At 42.4% G+C, this 16,575-nt stretch overlaps 1 protein-coding gene across 1 annotated transcript in view; it reads left to right on the forward strand.

Moving 5' to 3' along the window:
- The window catches only part of LOC146177330 (uncharacterized), a 30,074-nt gene extending 15,213 nt beyond the window's left edge, over positions 1-14,861 (forward strand). Inside the window, exons 2-5 of the mRNA XM_084581526.1 lie at positions 5,818-5,947; positions 9,057-9,202; positions 10,737-10,869; positions 14,609-14,861. Coding sequence (XP_084437652.1) covers positions 5,818-5,947; positions 9,057-9,202; positions 10,737-10,869; positions 14,609-14,861 — 662 coding nt within the window. The remainder of the gene's footprint in view (positions 1-5,817; positions 5,948-9,056; positions 9,203-10,736; positions 10,870-14,608) is intronic.
- The last annotated feature ends 1,714 nt before the right edge of the window (positions 14,862-16,575 follow it).

The raw sequence follows: 16,575 nt of genomic DNA on the forward strand, positions 1-16,575 counted from the left end.
GACATTGGAAAATAAATTGATGCTAAACAGCCATGCTCCCAACAGCTGGAAGCTCAAGAGTTCCATAGCTCAAGGTTACGCAGTATCGAATTGGTGTTTTATTCCCAAGTCATTTTAAGTTTATGTTAAAAAAATGACCAATATGTCTTTTTGTTGACGTATAAACGGTATAAAAATTGGAGGCTTATCAAGGTTAAGCTCAGTGGATGCGAAGCATGTTACGCAGCTGCCTGAGGCATCTTGACCGCATACACGCCCGGCGCAAAGACGCTGGCGCGGTTGCGGGCACAGAGACTGACGCGACGGCGGGCGCGCGCCGCTTCATCCCTGGCGGGACGTCCCATATCACGTGATGCAGCGATGGTGGCGCCGCCGCCGCGTCGCGCGCGACGGCACGAACCGAAGCGTGGAGACCTCCGCCGGGCGAAGTCCGACGGCGCGATATGAGGCCCCATCTGCAGCCGGTGTGACGTCATCACGTGACGTCACATCATGTGATCTCTCTTCAAGGTCAATGGTGGCCACCGCCGGGAGGCGACCGACGGCGCGATATGAGGCCCCGTCTGCAGCCGGTGTGACGTCATCACGTGACGTCATGTCACGTGAGCCCACTTCAGGGTCAATGGTGGCCACCGCCGGGCGTCGCGCGAAGGCCCGAAACATGCGTTAATATGCTTCGCATAATATACTAGCTTGACCTAAAGGCTACAAACTGAAACATTTTGAGGCAAGCGAGGAAAACACAAGACATATTCGTAGAGACCAGGAGAGTACATTCAGAAACCGCATTTTTATTATCTGCGATATGGAAAGTCACGCAAGAATCTTTTTTTCACCTCTTATTTCAGCGCGCGAAGCACTAGTGCTCCATGCTGCCCTGAACCGTAACTTGAACAAAATCATCTGTGCCGTGAGTCAGTGGCCTAGTTGCAGTGCTCGGAAACGGCGAAGCTGGGAGAATAAACAACTTTACGCAGAAAAATGTTCATCCAAAGTATTTGTGATTATAGACACAAATTGCTTACCTGAAACTTGTCACCGCTCTTGTGCTGCGACGCGGTGGTTAGGGCACTCGGCTGTTGTGCCCAAGGATGGAGGATTGAATCCTGGTCTCGGCGGGCGCTTTTCAATGGAGGCGAAAAGCAACGGGCCCATCTGCTGATCGATTAGTACGTGTAACTACAGGAGATTGTTACGATGGTGAAACAAAGAAGACTTCAGAATGAATTGACTTTAGAATGTTTTCCTAGTAGCATAAAACTTCCACTTATCGAAGCCCACAACATTCACTTATCATGCTCATGATAAAAGCTTACATAGCGCCTAAGCACGCGCGGTGTAATCGTGCTGCCGATATAAGTTGCCTAGAGTACAGACTAAAATCCCGCCGTCTTGGTGCACTGGTTAAGGGAGCTTTATTGCTGTACCCAAGGAAGCGGCATCGAATCCCAACCGCGGCGACTGCTTTTCGATGGAGGCGAAAAGCTAGGCACCCATGTCTTGGAAACTAAACAAGCACCAATAACGAACGAACACCACGTAGTAACACAAACAAGCGCTTGTCCGTGCCACTTCCTAGTGATCATTCGTTTTTGGCGATTCTTTATTTTATGACATGCACCAACTAGCCCAACAAAAAGTTTTACCCCTTTGTTATGCTCTGACACTGTACATTAACGAAACCCAATTGGTAGCAATTGGCGGACCTCTTCATTACTGCATCTTTCATAGCCTTAGTCGCTTTGGGACATTAAAAATTATAAACCAAGCCAAAGAGTACAGAAAAAAAAAACAGTTTGTAAAACATGTTCAAGATGCGCACCGCTAATGTTACATGAATCATTTGTTTGAAAAACATTTTTCATAGGATATATTGTGCTGTATAATAAAGTTAAATAATGTTTCCGGACTTTAAAACGCCCAGGAACCACACCAGTTTAATAGAAAAGTGAAATATAAGTCACTTTATCAAACGACTCCTAAATTTTCAATCGCGTATTTCCGAAACTAACTGGGCAACCTATACGAAAACCGACTGCTCATGTACTTGTAACGCGATGTGCTAGTAGTATAAATTATGAATGAATAGAGAGCTTTAGTTTAATTCTAAAGGAACGAAAGCACCTCGGGCGAAAAGCTGCAACCAAATAGATTGAGTGTGCCCGTGTTCTTTTGCTCACCATGGCATACAGCACCCTCGTTAGGACGAGAGTTTGCATCAGGCAAATCATTGTTACAAGCGGATGCTTAAAAAATGCACTGCAGCACCAGGCTCTAATTGTTTTGGAGCATAAGAATTATTCAGCTATAGCACATGCTCAAACATTGCAGAGTGTCACTGACCGAAGGAAACACAAAGTAAAGATAAAAAGAAAAATTGGCGCTAGTATACACGCACAAACAGATATTTGGCTTCTCGTTGCGGCGCCCCATGCACCCCAAAGCTGTTTTCTCTCTCTCTTCCTCTCTCCAAATGGCCGATTGAGACACTACCCCTGCATACTAATTACGAGACGTGCTCGTTCAAGGCAGCTGTAGGCGAACTTCACCCCTCCGCTTGTTTCCCTCCTTGAGCCCTTTTACTGTTCTTTGGACTTCATTCAAGAAGGCGGCGCCATTGGCGTATAAAAGGAGCCAGGTATGCGACAACTGCGCATTTGGAGATGGACAGCCCTGTGCAATGAGCTGCGAGGATGCTGCCCAGGCGAATCATCGGTTTCGTACTCCTAGCAGTATTCCTAACAGGTAAGCCATGCTCGCAGCCTTGATTACCACCTCACGATTGATGCCGAGTGGATCAAAGGTAGTGTTTTAAGTTGCCTCCTAGGTACGCTTGACTAAAGATATTGTTCATTAGAAACCCCCCGCTAGCCCCAGCTTTCGCAGCCTTTTGAAGCCGTGACAGATACATTAAGAAGAAAATGCTTGTGTATTTGAGAAATCATTTCGCAACAATGCATTCAGTGTGGTTACGCTTTTTAATTCACGTAATTGAAATAGTCATTAGCATGGATTCAGGACCGCTCTTCCTCAACACTGCTGTCCTAATCTAAGAGCTGCCTGAGCTAGCATGAGAGATAAGGTTAGAATGCTACTTTCTTCGGAATAAACAAGTTTAAAAATTACATCAATTGGTTTGAAACAGAACAATATGACCGGGATATTGGTACTATGCTCATGCCATCTAGCATGCATTCGATTCAGCGCACAATGTGTCCGCCATTCAGGTTCTTTCGATTGTTCCTTGTCAGATCTATGAATTTTCTGTTCACAGACTTAAACAAGAATAACCATCTGAAGCAACTGAGAATATAGCGGCTTTCAGTTACAACAAAACCATAAAATGGAATTATAAAGCCTTAGGAAAAATGATATATATCTATTTCTTTTTATTTTTTTCAGTTGTACATTTCAACCTATAACTTGTTTTTTCAAGGTTATTACTGTAATTCAAATATTGTTTTTCTGTAATGTGCTGGCGAGAAGAAAAATATTTGTCAACATTTTCGGTATAAAGCAAAGCATCAGATATCTTAGTTTATCTTGAAGGAAATTATTCCGATAATTATCTGCACACTATATATTTGATATCCTTGATTTTCTTTCTTTTACTATCAGGTGTACTTGCTCCCTTCTGTGCAGCGAATCTAGCCTGTTCTTGCACATTGTTGAAACTAACTACTTCGCATTGAATATGGTATGATATTGACAATTAACTTGGCAGATATTTACTGCTAAGCCGGTTACGGTGAGTTGGTTTCGGCATCCTGCTGTTCTTGTAGTCCTCGTATTGCTGCGGTGTGTGAAAACAAACGCACTGATGCAGCTTTTGGTGTTCAGGTCTGAAATCTGCTTTAACGTGACGCTAGCGCTTAATTGCGGGCTTTCATACCAGTCCCATGCTGATGCATGGGAGTCTTTTTTTGTAAAGTGACTCCTAATTTTAAAATTTCCGAATTCTTCTAATTGATCACTTGCCTAAGGATTACGTAGCACTTTTCAAATGCGCTTTCTGAAATGAACTGGGATAAAAGAATTAAATTTAAACTTATAGCTTTCCAAACCATGCTTAAACTTACCATGCTTACGCACAAACCTTGCTCGAATAAAGACACCGTTCTAATTAAAGGTTGGCATTTATGAGGTGAACCCTTAGCCATTTACCGCCTCTTCGTTCTGGATAAGTGGTTAGGGTTCTCGACTTCAGATTCCGCCTACGTCTGTTCTATGCCAGCTACAACGGCAGCGCTTCAATGAGACGAAGCACGAAGCATTCATATGCTTTGAGATGTCAGTGCACGTCAAAGAACGCCTTGTTTTTGGACGTTAAATGTCATAAATCAAAAGTTCCTAACCAAACATTAGTTCTTTTCTGATAGGTTTTCGATTCACGCCAAATTGTATGACCAACGCTAGTCAGGAAGTACTCTTATGTTACCGCTACAATTGTTTTTCTATCCGAAATATTTCCAAACGATAAACGCCCGTATTTATAGTATGCCTAACATTTACTGACAACGCTGGATTCGTTCATGTGTTTCATTTTAATGGAAGCAATACCGTACAGATTTGGTTGCCACGCTTTCATGATCAAGGTACTCTTGGGAGCTGAAAATTTATCTTCCGAAAAATAGAAGCTGCCTAAGATAACATTTCTCAACAAACCGAATATATACACGCAGTAGGAGCAATCTGCGTTCTCTGCAACTCGAATGGAATGCTTATTCATTTTAGTTTCAATAACTGAAGCACAGACTCACGTGCCATCTGGAAAAGTGCCACATTCCACCAGAAGTTCACGCTTATATTTATTGCTTTGATTGCCAGATGCAGAGAGGCAAGGGCCTCATATCGCTGGCCCGAAGTCCTCGTCATTCAGCAGCTCGAAGTTCAGAACCTGATATTTTTTTATTTAACTGCGCGTAAGGCAGACATCATAACCACCGAAACCTTCCCTAATTTATGGTCTGGCGCTGTCGTAGATTCCTCGTCTCGTTCACGTTTTCGTGGCGCCTCAATATGTGCCTAACGTTTCAAAATCTGTTTTCAAAATGCTGTTTTAGTCTATCACAAGTCCATGTCTCCAGATCGTCACTGTCTTCTGCAACATTTCTGTTCAGGGTATTGTCATGTGCGTGCGGCGTAAAGTATATGCCAAAAAACTTCTAGCATTCTTATATTATTCAAGAACACTGTATGGCTCTTCTGAAGACATTATGTATATTCCTCAAAATTGCAAAACAATATTTGCCATTTCTAAATCTGCCATTTCCAACGTTTGTTTGTTCCAAATCCAATAAGTGCCATAATGATCGTTCTGTGGGCTGGATCGTCGAACTTCGTGGTTATTTACCTCGAATTGTAAATTTTTCCAAATTTTTAATATAGAGATTTAGTACTACAGCTCCACGTTCTGCCAATAAACGTCAGATTTGCAAGGCGTTAAACTGTATATTTTGACCGAGCACCACTGTGAGCAAATATACAGTTTCAAAACTTTCCTACTAAGAGTACTTATGCTACAAGGGCTGGAAAAGACAGTCTCATAACACACAGGAATGGAAGACAACGATGATGATCTTTCTCATGGTTATTTTTTTTTTCCACGCAAGACGCTTTCGTAACACCAGATTGTTTTCTGCTCCTCCTTCCATTATAATTTGCCTTCTGCTCTGCTGTATCTCACACCTGCGGCTTCTTTGCGTTGAGCAGATTCCACCTTGGCAAACGACACGAAACTGAGAAAAGTGCCCCTGTCTTAGGAGCATTTCGCCAACGTGCCTACACGTGCGATTTGATCAGTTCTTTTTGGCGCAGGAGGCTGCCGCTCTGCGCTCAAGGCCGGATGCAAGTTCCAGACCCTGCGTGAGTGTGGCGACGACTACATCCCCTTCGGCAACACTTCTCAAATCGCTACGTCCGGCAAGGCTTTCGAGGACAAATGCGCGTGAGTTTAATAGGCGCGCTTTGTGTCTGCCACGCCCATGAACTTTTTGGCTGTAGTGTTTGTTGTGGCTGTCGGCTCGCGTTGTAGACATAACGCTACTATGTAATGACGGAAGTTTTATCCTCTCTTTTAACATTGACGTCGAGATGGCGGTGAAACATTTCAGGTAGGAAGCGCGCTCAAAGAGGATGGTTGACATATCTGAGTACCACCATTTGGGCGGTACTGAGTGAACACATTTGGAGACTGCCTATCCAGATATAGACAAAAAAATTTCCTTGCCTGGAAAAATACTTTAATGCACAAGGAGAATGCAAAGAGAGGATAACCGATGGTCGCTTAGGGTAACAAACTGGATTCCAAGGGAAGGAAAGCGTAGCAAGGGGCAGCAGAAAGTTAGGTGGGCGGATGAGGTTAAGAAGTTCGCAGGGGTCAAGTGGATGCAGCTAGCACAGAACCGGGTTAAGTGGAGAAATATGGGGCAGGCCTTCGCCCTGCAGTGGGTACAGTCAGGCTGATGATGATGATGATGATGATGATGATGACGACAAGGAGAGCAGCGCTCAGGAATATGTCAATACGAAGCGATGCGTAACTACCTATTTCGTCTGTTTTCTGATATTCAGAATACTATCTGTTATTTCTTAAAGCAGTCATTACGTTTAAGAACCTGCCATCAGAAATGATAACGTATCGGTTACAACTGCTTTTAGAAACAAACACAGCCTTCCAATGTGGAACTTGAAAGGGTCACGAGCTCTTGGCCCAGAGTGCACTGCAAAACGGTTTTACCCACAAGGTTGTGCAATGAGCCCATTTGCTCATGTTACTACTGCTGTAAGTTGCGTTTTTGTATTTTCATCCAGTTGAGTTGATGTACCTGTAAAACAGTTTATCTTTTGACTTTGCCAGAAAGACGACTAGATCAAGCTTTCAACACTCTAATTCAATACATAGAGGTGAATTGTGTAGCTCATTAGAGAATGCCTATTCAGCTCAAAAATTGCAGATTAGCTTTAAGCAGAAGCCTAAGCAGTTTTGTGTTCTTTGTGGCTTCAGCACGTACAGAAAACGCGCGTACCCTCACATGCGATACACAAATTCATTTCACTGATGCCCTTAAAACACTTTTTGTGTAATTCTGTGAGGTCCCTTTGCCGTGTTAATCCGCAACACATCTGGAGAGCATGCGCGCGTGCCAACAAAAGTAATTTGTGTTCTGCGTGACAAGATATAAACTCGTACTTCAGTACTTAATATTTGCGTAAACGTGCCACACGAGCTTCCTTTTAACCTTGTGCGCCCGATCTGCTTGCCTTTCTTTTTCAGTGTTTTTTTTTGTTTTGGGGAGACTTTAAATAAAGCAGGGTGTCCAAATTTAGTATTTCACGGAATAAGATACGTGGAACCCGAATTTTTTACGAAGCGGCCGTGATGGTTCTTGCTATGTCGTTCACTTTGGCTAAGAGATTCGCTTTGCCTTACTTTTTTTTCGGACTCAATACTATAAAATTCTTAGCTATTTCTTCTCCTGGTTGTTCGAGCTGATTGAGTTTTATTTGGAGGCACAAACCGTCACTTGTTACAGTATATAAAAATATTTCAACTCTTTGCTAAATGCTTGAGAAATTCTGGATGTTGCCGGTTGTGCCTTTATTGATAAGCAACCCGATACGTAGCTCTTCCTGGTGTGCTTAAGACCAATAGCAAAATACATGTCTGCTTATAAAACAGCACATTTTTATCTCTCCTCCTATCCTAGCCAAGCCACACGCGTAGCCCAGTTTAATTGCAGCTAGTTTTATAACAGGTGCCTCTAGGCTGCATTCACTGCATAAGACTCTACTGCATAAGCATAAGGTTCACTTTCTACTTCTGTGGGCTGGTTTGGTTTTTGAGACGATGTTGCAAAGGAACAAACAGAACAGCAGTATGTTCTGTTCTTCTACCTATATCCTCACCTCAAGTTTAAGCTGGTCGATATAAACGATATCACAAGGATTAGCCGGAAAGCATATGCCATGTAGTTTCCGGTGGGACCCTGTTCTTGACGAAATACTCTTAGCACCTTTCCTCTTAGCTGCGGGCGTGGCATGGCTGAGTTCTACAGCCGCTGTAGACTCACAAGAAAGGAATAACGAGTGCATTTACATAAGAGGCAGGGGTCAAGTACTTACCCAAGGGTGTCCAGATCTTACTACGCTTGAAGAGTCTCATAACTGGGATTATATCCACGCCGACTTGATTCCAAAATTCTGTCGAACCTCCTTCGTGTCTTAGTGCAGACGGGCGTACTGGAGTCCGAACCGTGTTCCTCTTGCAGGCGGGTGGGGTGCTCTAATTTCAGGTCACTGCTTCATCATTGCTGCAAATTTGTATTTATCATAAGAACAATTCAGAAAGCATGCCGTAGTTCCCTGCAATTCTTCACAACATCAAAGTCTAAAATTTGTACTTACAAGGGCAATAGCTGCTATTAAATCAAACTGTAATATTTTTAAAAGAGATATGTATCATTTATTTTATGCTCGCTAAGGAGATATCACCCTGTGGTCAGCTTTTAGCTTATAAAACCGTTGTCAACAAAAGTATATACCAGCGAACGGCAATGAAGCGTTCTCAGGGAAGATTTGTTATACCATTCAAGCATAACATTGTTGGGTCCCAACATTGATATGCTATAAATATATCCCCTCCCTCCCTGCGAAAAATATTACGAGTTATCCTACGAGATCCGAGCAATAAGTCTTAGATGAAAGTTATTCTATGAAAAATTTTGACGAATGGTACCTATACTAATCTCCTACGTGGGATTCAGTTTTTTAAGCAGCCCTGCCGTAGACGTTTGGCAGTAGTCGAAGATACTGGCGATGCGCGCTAAAATCCGTGCAGTACTTCTATTCCCACCGTATATACCACGCTTCGTGATCCACAATTCTAGTGCTGAAGACAAGCTACAAAATAACCACTCAAGTGTATCTCTCTCCTTCTGTCTTAAAACAAACCATCATGTAAGTGATTTCTAGGTGTGAAGTAGTTGTACGCACAGGGTGGTTACATACATTCGGACACAAAAGCTTTCTTTTCTTCCTCTTTTATTCATCACCAGGAAGGAGAAGAAGCAAGTTGCCTGCACTCATCAGTTCGTGAATGGCTGTCTGGCGGGTTCCCCACATCTCGTGGCGCTGGTGGCCGTCGATTCACTGCAACAAACATTGGGTAGCGTCTGCACTCCTGGTTCAGATGCTTACAAGGGTACGTTTTGGTTTGGTTTGATTTGGTTTTTGGGTTTTAACTTCCGTAAGTGGCTCGGGTTATGAGAGACGCCGTTGTGGACGGCACCGGAAGTTCCGACCCCCAGGAGCTCATTAACGTGCACTGACATCGCACAGAACACAGGCGTCTTTATTTTCGCCTCCATCTAAAAGGGGTACGTTTTGAGATATAGGAGCTCAGAATGATGTCGCAATGAGCCAGTGGTCATTACCTTCTTACATTGAGTTTTGTTTACCCATGCAGGGTATTTAGTGTCGACGAGGTTCAGATTATACAGAGAAATAAGCTAGCTCAAATGAATAAATATGAACGGGGCTTTAAACAAACTTTTATTGGTCGTAATGACGTTTTTAGCAGGTGTAATGCATTCTGCAGCCTCTTATGAAGGGACCATTGGCTTCGGCTTTGTGTGTAAGTCTACGCACTTTACCACATACATAACAGTCCACCCAGCTAAGCGCAATAACTTTGCAAGACATACGCAGTCTCCTAGCCGAGTGAAAGTGTTTAGAGTGGCGCAGCCTATTATGTAGAACAGGGTTCTTTTTGCAATGTTTATGACCATGTTCACTGATGACTTGATAGTAGTGTATTTATATGCCCCAAACCTTAGTGTACTTTTTTGTTGTGTTACGTCATTGAGCCTTTCATTTTTTGCTGTTGTGTTTTGTTGCTTATTATTAATTTGTGGCCTTTATACTTTTTTTTTCTTAATATTTGTACTTACCTATTTTCTGTATGCTCACCCTGCGAAAATCCCTTCCTGGGATTGCAGTATTAATAAATAAATAAATAGGTAAAATCACCATGTTCATCTGCGTATTTACTATTAATTGAATGTTCTTTACTTAAAGTGAGAGTCAACGGGGTCCTGCTGGCCTAAATATTTCGCGAGGACTAAGTACCTGTAAAGCTCCCGCGTCGTGGTGGTTCATTTCAAAGAAAACATACAACCGCTCGGAGCTGACCAGAGGCGAATAAAGGTGACACCTGTGCAGCCGTCAGCGCACTGCTTATGCTAGTGAAAAGCCCAAACAATCTCTCACCTTCGTTCTTTACATTGAACATTCCTTCAACAAAAAATGACCCAAGAGAAAAGCAAATCGAAATAAAACAGTCGGGACATATTTTTATGGGTGCGGATTTGTGAAGGCTCTTTTTTGTTCTTACAGTTCAAAGTATATGAATCTCCGATATTCTTTTTTATTTATGGTGCCTACGGCAACATTCGAACTTGTTTTATTGTGTTCGATTTTCGTTGCGTAAAGGCTGGGGGCCGAACATCGAGTAGTTTTAAGTGTTCGTCTGCGGTTTACGACACCTTCCGCTATTTCTTTTCAAAAACAAAGCAGAAGTCTGCCTTCATGAGGTCGTGTTGGTTTCTTTTCCGCTTGACAATGTCAAAATGGTGCATTCATGTTCTTTTCGTTCAGAGAAATAAATTGCTAGGCCTATTGTATTATTAACCTTGTTTTTATTGGGCCCGCCCATGATGGCTGCTCGTTCTTCTCAGGGTACCACAGGGCCGCCAAATGCATAAATACCGTTGGCACTAAGATCCACGCATGCCTCCAAGATCTCAAGGGCACTCTGCAGAGGGCGGTAATCAAAGCTCCCGCCAAGCAGCTCGTACCCTATAATTGCTGGTGAGAAAAAGTGGTTTACACTTTCCCGCACGTGCATTCGGTCGAGTGGATGAAAGATGTACCCGCCTTCAGAAAGATAAGGAAGTTGTCTGATATATATGTCAACTATAGTTCAGATACCACCGAACTAAGCTCACCGTGCAACAACGCAGCTGCCAGCCGCAATAACGCTGTTCTGATTTTCTACGCTTACTATGCCTAGCATCGCTCTTTTGAAGCGTTAATATATGAAAATTTGTTGGCTATGGACCGAAGTATAGAAACCAGAACTAAGTCGAATTTCGGCAATATAGAAATCTCATTCATGCTACACCAGGTGTGATATGGAAAGGTACCCAGCAAAGCCTTGAAAACTTGCTTGCATATCCTATGTAAAATAAAAAACTAGACATATTCGGCTAATGTAGAAATAAAAACGTAGTCAACTACACTCGTCACAGTCACTCACTGATAGCCATGGCTATGAAGAGATCGTAGGTTGACGTCAACCTAAAGTATGGTAATAATGAGAGAATCATTAGCTCCTCCGCCAAATGAGATTGATCTTATGCAACAGTGGACATTAAAGAGTATAAATGTGCTGGTTGCTATAGACATATTAAATTTGAGATTGCAGGTGAAATAGCACAAATACGCATTAGACGACAAAACCTAGTGTTGTGTTATTTTCTGTCCTGAATGTGAGTACGATTTCTCTGTTACTCAAGATCTTTGATGGTGGAATGCAATGAGAGAGTTCCACATTGAATACACTCTAGCTAATTTATTTCTCCTGCTAAAGCGCAATAGTGGGTTAATCGTTTGTTTCTTCGCCGCCTGCGACCTAAACCTGCTACTCGCATACTTGTTTGCGCGGAAGCATCTCAATGCCAATAATTACGCACAACTATTTTTTTTGTTTCACTGCATTTGCAGCACAATCATTCTTATGCGCTATTTTAAATGCGTAGTCTTCTGAACAATACTGAGATACCTCTATAGAGTTTCATGTCCAAAAGTGCCCAATACCTAAAGTTGATGACATGGACCAAATTATCTCCATTATTTTTTCATTAAATCAATGTGCTCATCTTACATATAAAGCGTATCATGCAGCACCGCTACACTTTCTTCATGTACTAAACCTTCGTGTATTTTTCAACTGGTGTTTAATTGGATTTCACTCAATTGACAGAAAAACTTTAAATTGTCAGTTCACGTATCTGCATTTTCTTGATATTTATTAATGATTTACCTAACTCAGTCTCTTCTCAAATAAGACTTTTCGCTGACGATTGTGTGATTTATCGCAAAATGTATAGTAATGACGATCGCCTAGTCCTTCAGTCAGACCTCGACACAGTAACAGCATGGTGCTCTACTTGGCTTATACAACTTACCCTTTCTAAAACAAAATTTGTGTGTTTTACTAACCGAATGTCCATACCGAAACAGTGTATTCTTTAAATAATACTCCAGTAGAGTTGGTAACCACTTATAAATGTCTTGGTCTTCATCTTCTTTCAGATCTAACATGGAACCACCATATTAACCTTATTCTTGCATCCGCTAATCGGTCTTTAGGTCACTTAAAACATAACTCAAGGCATGCTCCCTCCCACCTCCGATTACGTGCTTACACCACTCTTATTTCACCTAAAATTCAATTTGCTTCGGCTATTTGGGACCCTCACCAAGCATTCTTAATAAGTAACATCAAATCATTGCATAATCGCGCAGTTCGCTTTATCTTCTCGAATTATTTACATCATATCAGCATCACAGCCTTCAAGAAACGCGCCGACCTTCAAGATCTATGTATCCGTCATTAACGTGCAAGTTTATCACTTTTTCATAAAATGTATTACCATCCAACGCTTCAAATTAACTCTTTTTCTTCACCGTCTTAAATTTTTGACCGCCGCGACCATCCATTTAAAGTTAAGCGCTTGTCATGCCGTACATCTAACTATGCACACTCATACCACGTACAAAACTGCCTGGAACGGTCTGCCTTCACATGTTGCTAAAGTTACTGATGCGGATAAATTTTATAATCTATTGGCTGCCACTACCTCTGCTTAATCTTTTTGTGTTCACTGTTCACTTACCAGTGAATCAGGCTTCTGTCTTTATTTCCGTTAATGAGAATTCTCGTTTTGTTTTTGTGCCGTTATTTGTGAGACATTGTATAACTTATATCAACGTTACTGTCTGCCGCTCTGTTCAAGTTTTTTTTTGTGTTTTTTTTTTCCTTTTAAGCTTCAATGTTTATTTTATGTTTCGCATTTTTGCAAATATATATATGCTTTATTTGTTTTGTTGTTTCTTGTAATTGTGGTTTATTTGTTTATATTTGATTACATGCCTATATCCCCCCCCCCCCACCCTATGTAATACCCTCGAACGGAGGGCCTTAATGGGTATGTTATAATAAAAATAAATAAATAAATTCCTGGCAATAAACTAACGTTACGTAACCGACAGAGCAGATGAATGCTTGCAAAACTATTTGGCCCCTTGCAAAGCTTGCCCAAAACAAAACTTTAAATAGCAGATATTTTAAAGCAATATTGATCCAAAAGGGCGATGGACTTGATACAAAGTATTTCGCAAATAATTACCAGCATGCAGGACTTGGCTCTCGCGATGCATGTACTCAACCACGCTGCGTATCTCTGCGCTGCGGCCCTTTTAAATGTGCACCTTGATTTAATTGTGCATAAGTGCCAGTAAACAAGGAAATTTTTTGCTTATAACCTCAAAAGGATATAAATCTCACTAGAAGCAAACGATCTACAGGAACGTCTATGTGGCTTTTTCATTAAAATGCCAAGAACCGCGATCCAACAAGGAGCCATTTCTATAAGCAAAACGTCAAATCCGACAGCTGAAGTTGGTTCCCAAAAAGTTAATCACCTTATTTCAAGACTAGCTTTACACATTTGGAAAAGCATTAAGCGCTTTTTTCCTACTGTGCAAGCAGCATCGATAGAGTCGTTACGCATTGCAGCCATAGGGCCGGTGACCGTTTGCCTGATTCTTCTGCAGCTAACTCGGTCCTTTGCTCGATAGGTAAATGCACCCCGTGACTTGACGCAACGGCTCTTGCTTAAAAGAATTGATATAAATTACACAGCTGTATCTTAATCGTCCGATCATCCTACATATTCCTGGTTAAAAGAAAATGACCTGAATAGCAATCTAATTTTGGAAACATCAGCTACAATTCGTTCACGAAAATAATGGCATAATAAGACCAAGACTAAACTAAAGGATAATAAAACTCTTGCCTAAATTGTTGGGCTGGTATCTGAAACCTAAAAACATAAATATTCGTGTATGATTATAAATTTTCCAAACTATGGGCCCTCTTTTTAAAACTTTCTGTATAACCATACATTTGTGTTCACTTTTGAATAAACTTTGACCTGTCGCGATTGATAAAGCTTCGCAAGCAAATTCAGCTAAGATGCAAAAGATACGTTGACTTGCAAACATATCACACAAGTGGAACAATTAGAATGAGCGCTCAAAAGCCTCACTCATAAAAAGCACTTAGATCGGACCCGCGCATGACGTCAATTGCTTGAAAACTGACACTGAGAGCGGACATCAATGGCAAATGCTTCAGTTTTAGGTACGAAACTGTAATTTAAGTCGTTGATGCATTCGCGTCCTAGTGAGCCCTACCTTCCCAGCTATAATCTAAACTGACGGCTAACGGAGCGCCCTCTTCTTCTTCATCTTTGCTCGACAGTGCTTACGGAGAGATGGTCGACTGCATCGGCAAGGCTCTGCTACCATGCGAAGGTGTGAACGCAAAGGACTACCTCTTGGGTTTGATGGACAGGGTTATTGGCAGGACGCTAAAATTGGTGTGCACCAACTATCCCAAGGGATCATCGGCCTGCAGGGCGCTGCCCAAGCTAGTTCCTCTGGGCCCTAAGGACCGCAAGGTGGACAATTACATCGAGCTCTTCATCAAAGCAGCTGCCACTATCGAATCATAGTGCGGGGTGTCCTCGTTGTTCTCAGAATGTCGGGATCCGGCTAGTACACTTGATAGGAGATTTTGTGATGCAGTTGTGCCATTACTGCACTTTCTCTGCGCCATGATACGGTGTGTGGAATCAGATTCAAGATGGCAGTCTCTGTGTAGTATCAAAATCTACACTGGGGAAGCTCTTCTCTCGATCGTAAGCTTTCATCCATGAATACGGGAGATGCGCAAATGCCTAATTTTATTCTGATAAAAATAGTGCTGCGCTCACATCCAGGTCAATAGCTGATATTTCATGAGATGCTCAGAACCCAGCTTTAATCCTACTACATGACAAAGAACAGCCCTCCTACATAATCATTTCTTGGTTTTTAGGTGTCTCAAGCATCACCATCTTCCGATAACATCTTCAACATGTTTGGCTTTGCTCAGGTATTGTTTTATGTGTGTCGTCCATCTAGATGCTCCAGCGCTCGGCATAGACAGATTTTACTGTTATGTTACGTGATATGACTGTGACGTGATGTGATATGACATGTCTGTGATGTGACTGTACTGATTTCACCCATCTCTCTCTTACCAACAACTTTTCTATCCACTCACCCCTTTCCCCCAATATAGGGTAGCAAATCGGTTTCTTTTATCAGTTAACCTGCCTGCCTTTCCTCCTCATCTTTCGTCTCCTCTTCTCCTCCCCCTTTTGTAAAAACCTGTAGTAAAGGGTCCTTCAAGGGAAGCTGTTTTCAAATTGCATGAAATTCGATGGTTGGAAACAAGGGGTATTGTTAATCAGTGTGTAAATTCTTTTTCAGTTTTGTTGATAAAAAAAAAAACAGAAATCGCTTGTTTGAAAACACGCCACGGTCACGCCCTCGTCGCTGCTGGGAGCGGCGGAGGCGGGGCGTCGAAACTGGGAAAAAGGCGGCTATAACGTCAATTTGGGAATGCCGGCCGGCCGCCTAGGCCGGCGGCTCGTTTTGCACACTTGCTCCGCTCCGTCCCGCGATTTAGGGATTTACGGATCAGCGCTGTCTGCTGCTGATGCCATTTGTTTTCTTCAGTTCTATAATCCTCTGCTGAAGGCTCCGCGTGTTCAAAGATCCTATGACGTCCACCAGCAGATACGCAGCTGTTGCGGAGTGACGCTCCGCGCTGTTTAGCGCCCTCCGACTATTGAGCCTCTTTTGCTCAGTTGTAAAATAAACGTCGCTCAATGTTCGAACATTGTTTTTTTGTGTCATTAGAAAACAAGCATTCCTGTGAGTGCGTGAAGCAACTGGTGGCTATAAGCCCGGCTTTCCTTTGCGCGAACTTTGGTGGTCCAGGGTGCTTTATAGTCTCCCAGAGGATAAGAAATTTCCGGCGCTGTGGGCCTCTATCATGAAAAGGAAAAAATAATCTTGCCTTTGGAATCAGCTGTGTTTTGTACTGATGATTTCATGCAGATGACTATAATCGAATCTTGGCAGTGATTCCTGCCATTTGGGATTTTAAATTAGATCAGCACAACTGAAGTCCGCGGCCGTTCTGTCATTGTTCCCGCACCTTGTTAGGTCAATACCACTTCTGCATGGCTGGCTTAACCGAGAATACCAAATTAAAAAGTTAAAACGCGATTCGCGGCTCACTGTTGTTACACAGCTCGCCGCCCTTCTCGGCTACGTCAACAATTACCAATTAGGTACAGCAAACCAAATTAATATGATCGGGTAGAATGAAACTGT

The sequence above is a fragment of the Amblyomma maculatum genome, chromosome 10, assembly GCF_055883805.1.
Source record: "Amblyomma maculatum isolate TAMU_Amacu chromosome 10, ASM5588380v1, whole genome shotgun sequence".
NCBI lineage: Eukaryota > Metazoa > Arthropoda > Arachnida > Ixodida > Ixodidae > Amblyomma > Amblyomma maculatum.